The sequence below is a fragment of the Ranitomeya variabilis genome, chromosome 6 (assembly GCF_051348905.1).
Source record: "Ranitomeya variabilis isolate aRanVar5 chromosome 6, aRanVar5.hap1, whole genome shotgun sequence".
In the NCBI taxonomy this organism is placed as follows: domain Eukaryota; kingdom Metazoa; phylum Chordata; class Amphibia; order Anura; family Dendrobatidae; genus Ranitomeya; species Ranitomeya variabilis.
The window spans coordinates 243,590,270-243,604,915 of NC_135237.1; the positions used below are offsets into that span (position 1 = coordinate 243,590,270).

A 14,646-nucleotide genomic window follows, 5' to 3' on the forward strand; every position below is an offset into this window, starting at 1 on the left:
ATTTAGGTCACGGTCAGCTTGAGTTTCCATCACCCGAGAGCTAGTCTGTTATTTTTTGTGTTTCTGATGTTCCCATGCCATTGGGGAATCATGACAGTTCCGAATCACCAGGGGAATCAGGCTCAAAACTCCTAGAAAGGGCATCCGCCAACGGCAAAAAGGCAACCCAATCATCCTGATCCGCAGACACAAAACACCTCAAATACGTCTCCAGTACCACCAGCCACCACCAGGGGAGCCAAAAAGCGGATCACAACAGTACACACTAATATCAGTATCCGTTGCCGCTGCTTACTGATTTGTTTGTACTGTTGTGATCCGCTTTTTGGCTCCCCTGGTGGTGGCTGGTGGTACTGGAGACGTATTTGAGGTGTTTTGTGTCTGCGGATCAGGATGATTGGGTTGCCTTTTTGCTGTTGGCGGAGTTTGCTCTTAATAACCGGGCCAGTTCTGCCACTTTGGTTTCCCCCTTCTTTTGCAATTCCGGGTTTCATTCCCGTTTTTCTTCTGGTCAGGTGGAGTCTTCGGATTGTCCTGGAGTAGATGCTGTGGTGGATCGGTTGTATCGGATTTGGGAACAAGTGGTGGACAATTTGAATTTGTCCCAGGAGAGGACTCAGCGGTTTGCTAACCGCCAGCGTCGGGTTGGTCCTCGCCTTCGTGTTGGGGACTTGGTGTGGTTATCTTCCCGTTTTGTCCCTATGAGGGTTTCTTCTCCTAAATTTAAGCCTCGGTTCATTGGTCCCTATAGGATTTTGGAGATTATTAACCCTGTTTCCTTTCGTTTGGAGCTTCCGGCATCTTTCGTTATCCATAATGTGTTCCATCGGTCGTTGTTGCGGAGATACGAGGTGCCGGTGGTTCCTTCTGCTGGGCCTCCTGCTCCTGTGCTGGTTGAGGGTGAATTGGAGTACGTTATAGAGAAGATCTTGGACTCCCGTATTTCCAGGCGGAGACTCCAGTACCTGGTTAAATGGAAGGGCTATGGTCAGGAAGATAATTCTTGGGTAGCTGCCTCTGATGTTCATGCCTCGGATTTGGTTCGTGCCTTTCATAGGGCTCATCCAGGTCGCCCTGGCGGTTCTTGTGAGGGTTCGGTGCCCCCTCCTTAAGGGGGGGTACTGTTGTGATCCGCTTTTTGGCTCCCCTGGTGGTGGCTGGTGGTACTGGAGACTTCTGTGTGCTTTTCTGCCTCAGCTCACCTGCTTCCATCAGTTTTGGGAGTTCCCTATTTAGCCTTGCTCTCCAGTCACTTCCTTGCCGGTCATCATTGTAACCTGAGTCTTTCAGTTGCATGTTCCTGCTACTAGTCTGCTGATCAGCTAAGTGGACTCTTGTCCTTTTTGTTTTGTTTTTCTTGTCCAGTTTACAGTTTTGTTATTTCCTGTTACTGGAAGCTCTTGTGGACTGAAATTGCCACTCCTGTGTCATGAGTTGACACAGGAGTCTTAAAGTAATTTCAGGATGGGTTTTTTGAAAGGGTTTTTCAGCTGACCGTGAAGTCCTCTTTTGTATCCTTCCTCTATCTAGTAAGTGGACCTCGCTTTGCTAAATCTACCTTCATACTGTGTATGTCTTTTCCTCTGAACTCACCGTTAATATACGTGGGGGCCACTATCATCTTTGGGGAATTTCTCTATAAGTAAGCCAGGTCTGTTCCTTCCTCTTCCAGGCGTAGTTAGTTCTCCGGCTGGCGCATGGCATCTAGGCAGCCGTAGGAATGTTTCCTGGCTACTGTTAGTTGTGTGGTAGATTTAGGTCACGGTCAGCTTGAGTTTCCATCACCCGAGAGCTAGTCTGTTATTTTTTGTGTTTCTGATGTTCCCATGCCATTGGGGAATCATGACAGGGAGGCACATGCGTAGTGCGCCCGCCGGCCAGGGGTAGCCGAGACCCTAAAGAACATGATCGGGGTCGGTTTTTACCGACCCGTTTTGCGATCGTTGGTAATACACTGTTTACCGGCGGCCGCAAAATTAAAAAAGCGATGTGTGATTCTCTGTCCTCTGATGTGATCGCACATCAGAGGACAGAGAAATAGGGGGATTCGGAGACCCTATCATACTTACCGGTGTCCCTGGGTCCTCCTGCGTCCCCTCCTGCCCATCGGCTTCTTCATCTGGTAAGAAAATGGCGGGCCCATGCGCAGTGCGCCCGCCATGATTTGCCGGCCGGCAGCTAGAGGATTTGCGGCTAAATTTTGGGTTAGGGTTGGGGCTAAATTTAGGGTTAGGGCTAGGGTTAAGCTTCTTTCACACTTGCGTCAGGACGGGGCCGTCGCAATGCGTCGGCCCGACGCTCGTTGTGAAAATTGTGCAGAACGTGGGCAGCGGATGCAGTTTTTCAACGCATCCGCTGCCCAGTCTATGTCCTGGGGGGAGGGGGCGGAGTTACGGCCGCGCATGCGCGGTCGGAAATGGCGGACGCGACGTACAAAAAAACGTGACATTGAACGTATTTTTGTGACGACGGTCTGCCAAAACACAATGGATCCAGTGCACGACGGACGCGACGTGTGGCCATCCGTCGCGATCCGTTGGCAATACAAGTCTATGGGCAAAAAACGCATCCTGCGGGCACATTTGCAGGATCCGTTTTTTGTCCAAAAGGACGAATTGCGACGGGTGCCACACGACGCAAGTGTGAAAGTAGCCTTAGGGTTAGGGTTGGGGCTAAAGCTAGGGTTAGGGCTAGGATTAGGGCTATGGTTAAGGCTAGGGTTAGGGTTGGGGCTAAAGTTAGGGCTAGGGTTAGGGTTGGGGCTAAAGTTAGGGTTAGGGTTGGTATTAGGGTTAGGGTTGGTATTAGGGTTAGGGTTGGAATTAGGGTTACATTTGGGATTAGGGTTAATGTTAGGGTTGGGATTAGGGTTAGGGGTGTATTGGGATTAGGGTTAGGTTTGAGGTTAGGGTTGAGATTAGGATTAGGGGTGTGTTGGATTTAGGGTTTTGATTAGGGTTATGGTTAGGGTTGATATTAGGGTTGTTTTGGGGTTAGGGTTGTGATCATCGTTAGGGTTGTGATTAGGATTATGGATCGGGTTGGGATTAGGGGTGTGTTGGGGTTAGGGTTGGAGTCAGAATTGGGGGGTTTCCACTGTTTAGGTACATCAGTGAGTCTCCACGAACACGAAAGCCAAATTTGCGCTCAAAAAGTCAAATGGTGCTTCTTGCTCCTTCTGAGCTCTGCTGTGCGCCCAAACAGTGGTTTACCCCCACATATGGGGCATCAGAGTAGTCGGAATAAATTGGACAACAACTTTTGGGGTCCAATTCCTCCTGTTACCCTTGTGAAAATAAAAATTTGGGGGCTAAAAAAAATCTTTTTTGTGGAAAATTTTTATTTTTTTATTTTCACGACTCTGCATTATAAACTTCTGTGAAGCACTTGGGCTTTCAAAGTTCTCACCACACATCTAGATAAGTTCCTTGGGGGGTCTAGTTTCCAAAATGGGGTCACTTGTGGGGGGTTTCTACTGTTTAGGTACATCAGGGGCTCTGCAAATGCAACATAACGCCCGCAGACCATTCTATCAAAGTCTGCATTCCAAAACTGTGCTCCTTCCCTTCCGAGCTCTGCCATGCGCCCAAACAGTGGTCCCCCCCACATATGGGGTATCAACCTACTCAGCATAAATTGCACAATAAATTTTGGGGTCCAATTTCTCCTGTTACCCTTGTGAAAGTAAAAATTTGGGGGTGAAAAGATCATTTTTGTGGAAAAAATGATTTTTTTAATTTTCATGGCTCTACATTATAAACTTCTGTGAAGCAGTTGAGGGTTCATAGTGCTCACCACACATCTACATAAGCTCTTTGGGGGGTCTAGTTTCCAAAATGGGGTCACTTGTGGGGGGTTTCTACTGTTTAGGTACATCAGGAGCTCTGCAAATGCAACATGACGCCCGCAGACCATCCCATCAAAGTCTGCATTCCAAGCGGTGCTCCTTCCCTTCCGAGCCCAGATGGGTGCCCAAACAGTACCCCCCCACATATGGGGTATCAGCATACTCAGGACAAACTGGTCAACAGATTTGGGGGTCCAATGTGTCCTGATACCCTTGAGAAAATTAAAAATTGCAGCCTAAAATATCATTTTTGAGGGAAAAAAAAAGGATTTTTTAATTTCACGGCTCTACTTTATAAATTTCTGTGAAGCACTTGGGTGTTTAAAGTGCTCACCACACATCTAGATAAGTTCCTTAAGGGGTCTAGTTTCCAAAATGGGGTCACTTGTGGGGGGGTTCTACTGTTTAGGCACATCAGGGGCTCTCCAAACGCGACATGGCGTCCGATCTCAATTCATGGCAATTCTACATTGAAAAAGTAAAACGGCACTCCTTCTCTTCCAAGCTCTGCGGTGCGCCCAAACAGTGGTTGTTTTTCCCCCCACATACGGGGTATCGACGAACTCAGGAGAAATTGCACAACAACTTTTGTGGTCTAATTTCTCCTGTCACCCTTGTGAAAATAAAAAATTTGGGGGCAAAAAGATCATTTTTGTAGAAAAAATTCGATTTTTTTTTTATTTTCACGGCTCAACGTTATAAACTTCTGTGAAGCCCTTGGGGGTTCAAAGTGCTCACCACACATCTAGATAAGTTCCTTAAGGGGTCTAGTTTCCAAAATGGTGTCACTTGTGGAGTGTTTCCACTGTTTACGCACATCAGGAGCTCTCTAAACGTGACAAGGCATCCGATCTCAATTCCAGCCAATTCTGCATTGAAAAAGTCAAGTGGCGCTCATTCTCTTCCAAGCTCTGCGGTGCGCCCAAACAGTGGTTTACCCCCACATATGGGGTATCGGCGTATTCAGGAGAAATGGCACAACAATATTTATGGTTAAATTTCTGTTTTTACACTTGTGAAAATAAAAAAAAAATGGTTCTGAAGTAAAATGTTTGCAAAAAAAAGTTAAATGTTCATTTTTTCCGTCCACATTGTTTCAGTTCCTGTGAAGCACGTAAAGGGTTAATAAACTTCTTGAATGTGGTTTTCAGCACCTTGAGGGGTGCAGTTTTTAGGATGGTGTCACACTTGGTTATTTTCTATCATATAGACCCCTCAAAATGACTTCAAATGTGATGTGGTCCCTTAAAAAAATGGTGTAAAAATGAGAAATTGGAGGTCAACTTTTAACCCTTACAACTCCCTAACAAATAAAACTTGTTTCCAAAATTGTGCTGATGTAAAGTAGACATGTGGGAATTGTTATTTATTAACTTTTTTGTGACATATCTCTCTGATTTAAGGGCATAAAAATACAAAGTTTGAAAATTGCAAAATTTTTAAAATTTCGCCATATTCCCGTTTTTTTTTCATAAATAATCGTAAGTAAAATCGAAGAAATGTTACCACTAACATGAAGTACAATATGTCACGAAAAAACAGTCTCTGAATCAGCGGGATCTGTTAGAGCGTTCCAGAGTTATAACCTCATAAAGTGACAGTGGTCAGAATTGCAAAAATTGGCTCGGTCATTAAGTACCAAATTGGCTCTGTCACTAAGGGGTTAAGTATCAGTAACTAACGTTTGTAAACATATTTTTTTCTTATGTTGAAGGTCTTTATAACTTAAAGGGATACTCTCATGTTATCACATTGATTTTATTAGACATCATGAAAATTAGCAAGTTTGCTGTTGACTTGAATTTTCTGTTAGCTTTCATTCTGCTGCTGTGAGAGCTTTATTTTTTTTAATTTTATCTTGGATTGTGCATACTACTGCTTGTTTCCAAGGTGCTTGGCTAGATACATCCTGGCCATTATACTCAGTAGCAGTATTACAGGAGAGGAGTTTACTCCTAACATTCCAGTCAGCTCTCTCCAGGCCATTGATTTCTATAGCTGCTCACTTCTCTTTTAACTCCTAAGGCTTCTTTCACAGTTCCGTCAGTTGGGGTGCATCACAATGCAGCGAATTGACGTATCGACGGACGTTGCGAAAATAGAGTGAAACGTGTGTAACTCATCCAGTTTTATGACGGATACGTCGAATGGGTTCCGAGAGAGAGAATATTTTCCCCAGACTAGAAAATCCTTCCAGGCATGCTCAGAATAGAAAAACGCAATACGTCGCTGGATTCCTGCTTTTCACAGGCAACGACACATCCTGCGTCCATAGGCTGCCATTATAGCCAACGACGTATGCCGCAGGATGCGTCGTTGCACGTTTTTCAGACGCTGACAAAAAATGTTTCATTGAACGTTTTTTTCCAGACGACGGACTGCATTTTCCGACGGATCCAGTGCACAACGAATGAAACGGATGGCCATCCCTCACAATCCGTCACTAATACAAGTCTATGGGAAAAAACAGGATCCTGCAGAAAAATTTGCAGGATCCTGTTTTTTCAAAACTCGATGGATTTCGACGGGAGGAAAAAGAAGTGTGAAAGAGGCCTAAGGCTACTTCCACACTTGCGTCGGTACGGGTCCGTCACTAAGCGTCGTACCGACGCATGTTCTGAAATTTGTGCACGACGTGGGCGGCGGATGCAGTTTTTCAACGCATTTACTGCCCATTCTGAAGTCCGGGGAGGAGGGGGCGGAGTTCCGGCCGCGCATGCGCTGTAGAAAAAGGCGGCCGAAAAAACGTTCCCTTGAATGTTTTTTCGTGACGACTGTCCGCCAAAACACGACGGATCCGTTGCACGATGGACGCGACGTGTGGCCATCCGTCGCGATCTATCGCTAATACAAGTCTATGGGAAAAAAACGCATCCTGCGGGCACATTTGCAGGATCCGTTTTTTTCCCAAAATGACGGATTGCGACAGATACCAAACGACGCAAGTGTGAAAGAAGCCTAAGTTGTTATCACTCCTCTACAATCCCTGGTTTCCAGATTTCCACCCCTGACCCCTCCCCCCACCTCACCATGGCAGCTTCCAGACCAGTTCTAATTACCTCTTTCTGAGCCCTGTGGTTGTTCAAAGGCCCTATTTAATCTCTATATGTTCTATATGTAAATATAATATAGAATACACTGACCTACATTAATTTTTAGTATCAGGACAAGCGCTCAGATCAGATCAGTCATTCAAGGATAGGTATCGCCCCCCCCCCCCCCCTAAAAAAAAACAACAAAAACACAAAAACAAAAATGCACCTGGAAGTAAGGAGACTGCATAGCTTTGAGCTTCTAAAGAGACAACTTTAGAATATCCCCTTTAAGCTTTGTCTCACTGTTAGACACCAGACAGTAATGAGGAGGGAGGGGGTCCAAACTTTGGGACATAATTGTAAGATGTAACATATATATATTGCATTTTTTATGTTTAATGTCACTTTAAACACATAACGTTTATGTATATATATTTTCTATTCTCTAGATTCTGAAGATCAGTCTTCGGCTTCATCAAAGACATCAACGTAAGAATCATTAATATTCATGGAAATTACGATTACGTTATAATGGCTTACGTTCACATCAGGTTTCTGATATCCTCATGATAGTTAGTGTTTTTTCTTTTTTTCATTTTTTTTTTTTAAACAAATTACCCTTTTCACGTTCCATGACGGATGTTTGTTATGTAGCATGTCAGGGACTTTAGAGTGGGTTCAGAAGCAGAGCCTGCTCAACAAAGAGCAGATGCCTGCTCCTTATGTAATTATGTAGCTGGCATCAGTCCACACTCATGGCAGCAAAACAAACATACTTCTCATCTATCATATCCTTTCTCACAACCCTAAACAGCTATTCAAAACTTTAAATTCTCTCCGCCATCACCCAGCGCCTCCTCTCTCTTCTCTAATCTCATCTGAAGACTTTATTCTCCAAGCATAAGATTAAAAGCATTAGAGAAACATTTGGCCTACAGTCCCCACAACCATCCTCATAACTACTCGGCTTTCCTCCTCCAAAACCTGCTTCTCCACCATTACGGTAGATCAACTTTCCGCTCTAGACTCCAGATCACATCTCACCACCTGTGCACTTGACCTTGATCTCGTCCCTCCTCATCCCAAACCTCACCACAGTCTTTATCCCAACCCTAACTCATCTCTTCAACCTAACACTAACAAATGGAGCCTTCCCCACTTGCTTCAAACATGTCTCAATCACACCCATCCTCAAAAAGCCCTCGCTTGACTTATCCTCAGTTTCTAGCTATTGCCCCATATTACTTCTCCCCTATGCATCAAAATTACTGCAACAACACGTCTATCTTGAACTGTTATCCCTGCTCCTTCTTTAACCTCTTACAATCAGGTTTCTGACCACATCATTCCACCAAAACTGCCATGACTTAAGTAACCAATGATCTGCTAGCCGCCAAATCCAAGCGACACTACTGTCGTTTTCCTCCTAGACCTGTTCCCTGCCTTCGACACAGTGGGCCGTTCCCTCTTACTACAGATTCTTTCATCTCTTAGCGTCACCGACCTGACCCTGTCCTGGAGCTTTTCATATCTAACAGACCGGACAGTCAGCGTCTCCCATTCACACGCGACCCCCTCATCTTGACCCCCTATCTTTCGATGTCCCTTAAGGTTCTGTTCTAGGACCCCTGCTCTTCTCCGACTACATTCTCAGCCTGGGACAGCTCATAGTCCCATGGCTTTCAGTATCACTTCAATGCTGATGACACACAGATCTACTGCTCTGCACCCAATAGCACCTCTTTACTAACCAGAATCCCACATTGTCTGTCCGCTATTGCATCCTTCTTCTCTGCTAGATTTCTAAAACTTAACATGGACAAAACAGAATTGGTCATATTTCCCCCAAATCACACTCAACAAACCTGTTTATCAAAGTCAATGGCTTCTCACTCTCCTCAGTCCTGCAAGCTTGCTATTTCGGGGTAATACTTTACTCTGATCTCTCCTTCAAATCACATATCCAAGCCCTTTCCACTTCCTGTCGATTCCAACTCAAAAACATTTCCCAGATCTGTACATTCCTTAACCCCTTTCTGGCATTGGACGTACTATTCCGTCCATGTAACCTGTGCCTTACTTCACGTGGACGGAATAGTACGTCATACGCGATCAACCGTGCTCAAGGGGGGAGCGCGGCCGGGTGTCAGCTGATTATCACAGCTGACACCCGGCACTATGTGCTCCCAGCACTTTAACCCTGGAACACTACGATCAAACAAGATTGCAGCGTTTCAGTGGCATAGAGAAGCATCGCGCAGGGAGGGGGCTTCCTGCATGCTTCCCTGAGACCCTCAGAGGGTCTCCTCCCTGCAGGCCCTCGGATCCAAGGTGGCCGCGGGGTCCTTCTGGGTCCTGCAGGGAGGTGGCTTGTCAGTGCCTGCTGAGAGCATGTGCTGAGAAGCTTCCTACACTGCCTGTCAGATCGCTGATCTGACACAATGCTCTGCAAAGTGTCAGATCAGCGATCTGACTTTATACAATGATGTCTCCCTGGGACAAAGTAAAAAAGTAAAAAAAGCAAAAAACAATTAACATGTGTAACAATATTAAAAAAAAATTCCTAAATAAAAAAATATTGTTCAAATAAATAAATTTCTTTATGTATATAAAAAAAACTATGAAAGTACATATTTAGTATCGCCGCGTCTGTAACAATCCGACCTATAAAACTGTCCCATTAGTTAACCTTTTCAGTGAATACCGTAAAAAAACTAAATAAAAAACGAGGCAAAATGCAATGCTTTATAATCATAGCGCCAAACAAAAAGTGGAATAACATGCGATCAAAAAGATGGATATAAATAAGCATGGTACCGGTGAAAATGTCGTCTTGTCCTGCAAAAAGCATCATCAGCGAAAAAATAAAAAAGTTTTAGCCCTCAGAATAAAGCGATGCAAAAATAATTTTTTATATTCAATAGTTTTTATTGCATAAAAGCACCAAAACATAAAAAAAATATAAATGAGGTATCGCTGTAATCGCACTAATCCGAAGAATAAAACTGCTTTATCAATTTTACCACACGCAAAATGGTATAAACGCCCCACCCAAAAGAAATTCATGAATTGCTGGTTTTTGTTCATTCTGCCTCCCAAAAATCGTAATAAAAAGCGATTTAAAAAAAAAAAAAAGTAATGTGCCCGAAAATAGTACCAATAAAAACGTCAACTCGTCCCGCAAAAAAAAAAGACCTCACATGACTCTGTGGGCAAAAATATGGAAAAATTATAGCTCTCAAAATGGGGTGATGTAAAAATAATTTTTTGCAATAAAAAGCGTCTTTAAGTGTGTGACAGCTGCCAAACAAAAACCCACTATAAATAGTAAATCAAACCCCCCTTTAACACCCCATTAGTTAGTGAAAAATAATAAAATAAAAAAAATGTATTTCCATTTTCCCATTAGGGTTAGGGCTAAAGTTAATGTTATGGTTGGGGCTAAAGTTAGGGTTAGGGTCGGGGCTAGAGATGGGGTTAGGGTTTGGATTACGTTCATGGTCGGGATTAGGGTTGGGGTGTGGTTAGGGTTGGGATTAGGGTTAGGGGTGTGTTGGGGTTAGGGGTGTGGTTAGGCTTGGGATTAGGGTTAGGGGTATGTCAGGGTTAGGGGTGTGATTAGGCTTGGGATTAGGGTTAGGGGTGTGTTGGGGTTTGAGGTGTGTTGGGTTAGGGGTGTGGTTAGGGTTGAGATTAGGGTTAGGGGTGTGTTAGGGTTGGATTTAGAATTGGGGGGTTTCCACTGTTTAGACACATCAGGGGCTCTCCAAACGCGACTTGGCATCCGATCTCAATTCCAGCCAATTCTGCAATGAAAAAGTAAAACTGTGCTCCTTCCCTTCCGAGGGCTGCCGTACACCCAAACAGTGGTTTACCCCCACTTATGGGGTATCGGCGTACTCAAGACAAATTGGACAACAACTCTTGGCATCCAATTTCTCCTGTTACCCTTGGAAAAATACAAAACTGGGGGCTAAAAAATCATATTTGTGGGGAAAAAATGATTTTTTATTTTCACGGCTCTGCGTTATAAACTTTAGTGACGTTATAATAGATGAATGTGGATAAAATCTGCGCTGCTGTGACAAATAATGAATCCAGATATAGTTGTAAGGTGTTCGGGTGGTTTATTCAACGCGTTTCGAAGCTCATGGCTTCTTCTTCAGGAAGTTTCCACACAAAGATATGGCACATCGTACTGTTGCCTCGCTTATATACATACAAAATTCAAAAAACGGCGCCAAACAATCTTCTGACATGTGACAGACAATGTCAAAGTTCAAAAAAGCCATATTACATTAGAATAAGCTGTTTTTAACATGTTTGTAAATCGTTGATATCATGATTACAATTGATGAACAATTTAATACAGTTTCAATCATTTTTCAGAGTCCAGGACGGAAGAAAAAAATAAAAAAGAAAATGTGTGCGAAATGACGGGACAAGAACTTGTTTGGGGGTATAAACAATCCCCATTCTGCTCCCTCCACTATACATCTCGCCACGAGAGAAGTAGTTCCTGATGAATGGAATCGGCCAACACCCTTCTATATAAAATTCATGTATATTTGCAATTATTTATTAAATAATGTTTTTTTAAAATGTAAATTTAATAAAATTAATAAAATATAACAATAAAATTCTCCTTTTGGGATTATTTTTTCTTTAATGGATTCTTCTAATAAGGTACTAGTTTTGATAATTGTGGTGAGATTTTTAAAAACAATGATAAAATAATCATTATATCCTCACTTGGAACGAATCATGGAGAATTCCTTCTGTCATTTTCTTGGGCCAAATTATGAATGAAGTACCCGTGAACGATCAAGAGAAAGACTAGGAAGCTACAAAAAAATGCTATCAACCTGTATAATCGCTATTTCATTGCCATCCTGCTTTTAGTCTAGTTCATCCTGTTTTAGTGATTTATTCTGAGTTCAGAGAGATTAGTGTGCCAGTAAATCATTAAGCCGCTAATACACCCGACAAGATCCAAGTGAGGATATAATGATTATTATCATTGTTTTTAAAAATCTCACCACAATTATCAAAACTAGTACCTTATTAGAAGAATCCATTAAAGAAAAAATAATCCCAAAAGGAGAATTTTATTGTTATATTTTATTAATTTTATTAAATTTACATTTTAAAAAAAGCATTAAGCTACTTACGGGTAGCGGCATTTTTCGGAGGCCCATGACAGCACCACGAGAGAGGGGATCCGCCCCTTTAGGAACAGGAAACCCACAGATACAAAAGGGCGGCACCTCTCCCACGCATCAGTTGGATTACAGAGCCTGAGAGGACTACCGCAGTTAATGACAAGCAAACACAATATTGTATACAATTAAACACAATGACTTTAATAAAGTAACACAAGTGAGAAGATAACATTTCTTCTTTAAGTTATTTAGTTGATTATAAACCCAGGATGTGCAACCCCATGTGAAAAGGGAGGGAACTAAGGGTGCTGTCATGGGCCTCCGAAAAATGCCGCTACCCGTAAGTAGCTTAATGCTTTATTCGGACTCCCATGACAGCACCACGAGAGATTTACAGAGATGTAAGCCATTTTTAGGGAGGGACCACAGCCTGTAGCACCCTTAACCCGAAGGTGAGATCTGAGGAGAACCCCAAGTCCAACCTATAGTGTTTAAAAAAGGTGGAAGGGGATGACCATGTGGCCGCCTTACATATCTGGTCGACCGACACTCCAGACCTCTCTGCCCAGGATGACGCCATGGCTCGGGTGGAATGTGCCCTCAGATTCTGCGGAGCTGGACCCCCACCTGTCGTGTAAGCAAGAGAGATAGCCTCCCTAATCCACTTAGCAAGTATGTATTTTGATGCTCTAGCCCCTTTCCTTGGACCTTGGAAGGATAGGAATAGTGCATTATCCTTCTTCCAATCATTAGTGACCGAGATATATTGAAGAAGGCATCTCCTGACATCTAAGGTATGGAGCTCCCTTTCTTTAGGGTTAGAAGGATTAGGGATAAACAAAGGTAAAACTATCTCCTGCGATCTGTGAAACTGGGATACTACTTTTGGTAAGTAGGCTGGGTCCGGTCTAAGGATAACTCTATCCTGGAGAAATTCTATATACGGGGGAAGTCTAGAGAGTGCCTGGATGTCTCCTATCCTGCGAGCTGATGTTATAGCTACTAGGAAAGCTGTTTTGAGAGACAACATCCTGACTGAGGCTTCATTCAACGGCTCAAAAGGGGGCTTTGTCAAAGAAGAAAGGACAAGATTTAAATCCCATGGTACCATTTTGTTTCTATAAAGTGGTCTAATTCTACCGACCGCCTTAATGAATCTCGACACCCAGTAGTTTCCCGCAATATTACATGAGAACAGGGCCCCAAGTGCAGAAACTTGTACTTTTAGTGTGCTTGTGGAGAGTTTTAACTCTAACCCTCTTTGCAAAAATTCCAATATTTGACGTATTGGTACACCATCATTAATATTAAATTCTGAGGAAGTTAAGAACTTTCTCCAGGTTCTGGAGTAGATTCTTGTTGTTATTGGCTTTCTACTTCTTAAAAGGGTATCGACTAATTTAGGAGAGAAGCCTTTATTTTCTAACAATGACCGCTCAAACTCCAAGCCGTCAAATGAAGTCCCTTCACTTGTGGATGGAGTATCGGCCCCTGGGAGAGTAAATTTGGGATGTCTGGAAGTACCCAGGGATCGCCCACTGACATCGTCCTGAGCCATGAAAACCAGGTTCTCCTGGGCCAAAAGGGAGCAATCAGAATGAGTCTCGCACCATCTTCTCTGACCTTCCTCACCACTAGAGGTAGTAGGTTCAGTGGCGGGAAGGCGTAGGCCAGAGAAAAATCCCATTTTATGAGGAATGCGTCCTCTGCCAGTGGATTTTCCCTGGGATTTAGGGAACAAAAGTCTTTTACTTTTTTGTTTTCTCTTGTGGCAAATAGGTCCACCACCGGTTGACCCCACAAGCGTACAATCTGTTTGAAGATGTCTCCGTTTAGAGACCATTCTCCTTGCTTTAGAACATTGCGGCTGAGAAAGTCCGCTTTTATGTTGTCTTTTCCTGTGATGTGCAGAGCAGTCAAAGATTGTAAATTCTCTTCTGCCATCCGGAGGAGATGATCTGTGATCTGCATCAGAGCCTCGGAGTGTGTCCCTCCTTGATGATTTATATAGGAGACTGCCACCCGGTTGTCTGAGAGGATCCTGACGTGGTGGCCCTGCAGATACAAGAGGAGGTTTTTAACTGACAACTCGATTGCTAATAATTCTCTCTGATTGGAAGAGGATGTTGAGTATGGTTCCCATTGGCCTTGCACTACAATGTCATTCATGTGAGCCCCCCAACCTGAGGAGCTGGCATCCGTAGTCACAACCTGGGACACGTCTATCATCCAGGGAACACCTGCTGACAAATTATCCCTATCCAGCCACCAACTTAGGGATTTGAGAGTCGCTGGTTCTAGCGTTATTTTTTCCTCTAATACACCCCTCAAGATCCTATCCTTAACCAAAATCTCTTTCTGGAGGGATCTAGTGTGAAAGTGTGCCCACCTTACCGCTGGAATGCACGATGTGAGGGACCCCAACAGGGACATAGCTTGCCGCAGGGTCATAGAGGGTGTATTTACTGCTTTCAGTACCTGATGCTGAATCTGAGATAGTTTATTTTCCGGAAGATAACACTGTTGTGTAGTTGAATCTAGTACTAAGCCCAGAAACTTCTGAATTTTTTGAGGCTGTAATCGAGATTTTTCAAAATTAATT

The 14,646-nt window shown here is 43.5% G+C and overlaps 1 protein-coding gene across 1 annotated transcript in view; it reads left to right on the forward strand.

Annotated features, from left to right (window-relative positions):
• Positions 1–14,646, forward strand: part of ZNF830 (zinc finger protein 830) — a 255,034-nt gene that overhangs the window by 117,361 nt on the left and 123,027 nt on the right. The window contains exon 4 of the mRNA XM_077269538.1: positions 7,332–7,371. Coding sequence (XP_077125653.1) covers positions 7,332–7,371 — 40 coding nt within the window. The remainder of the gene's footprint in view (positions 1–7,331; positions 7,372–14,646) is intronic.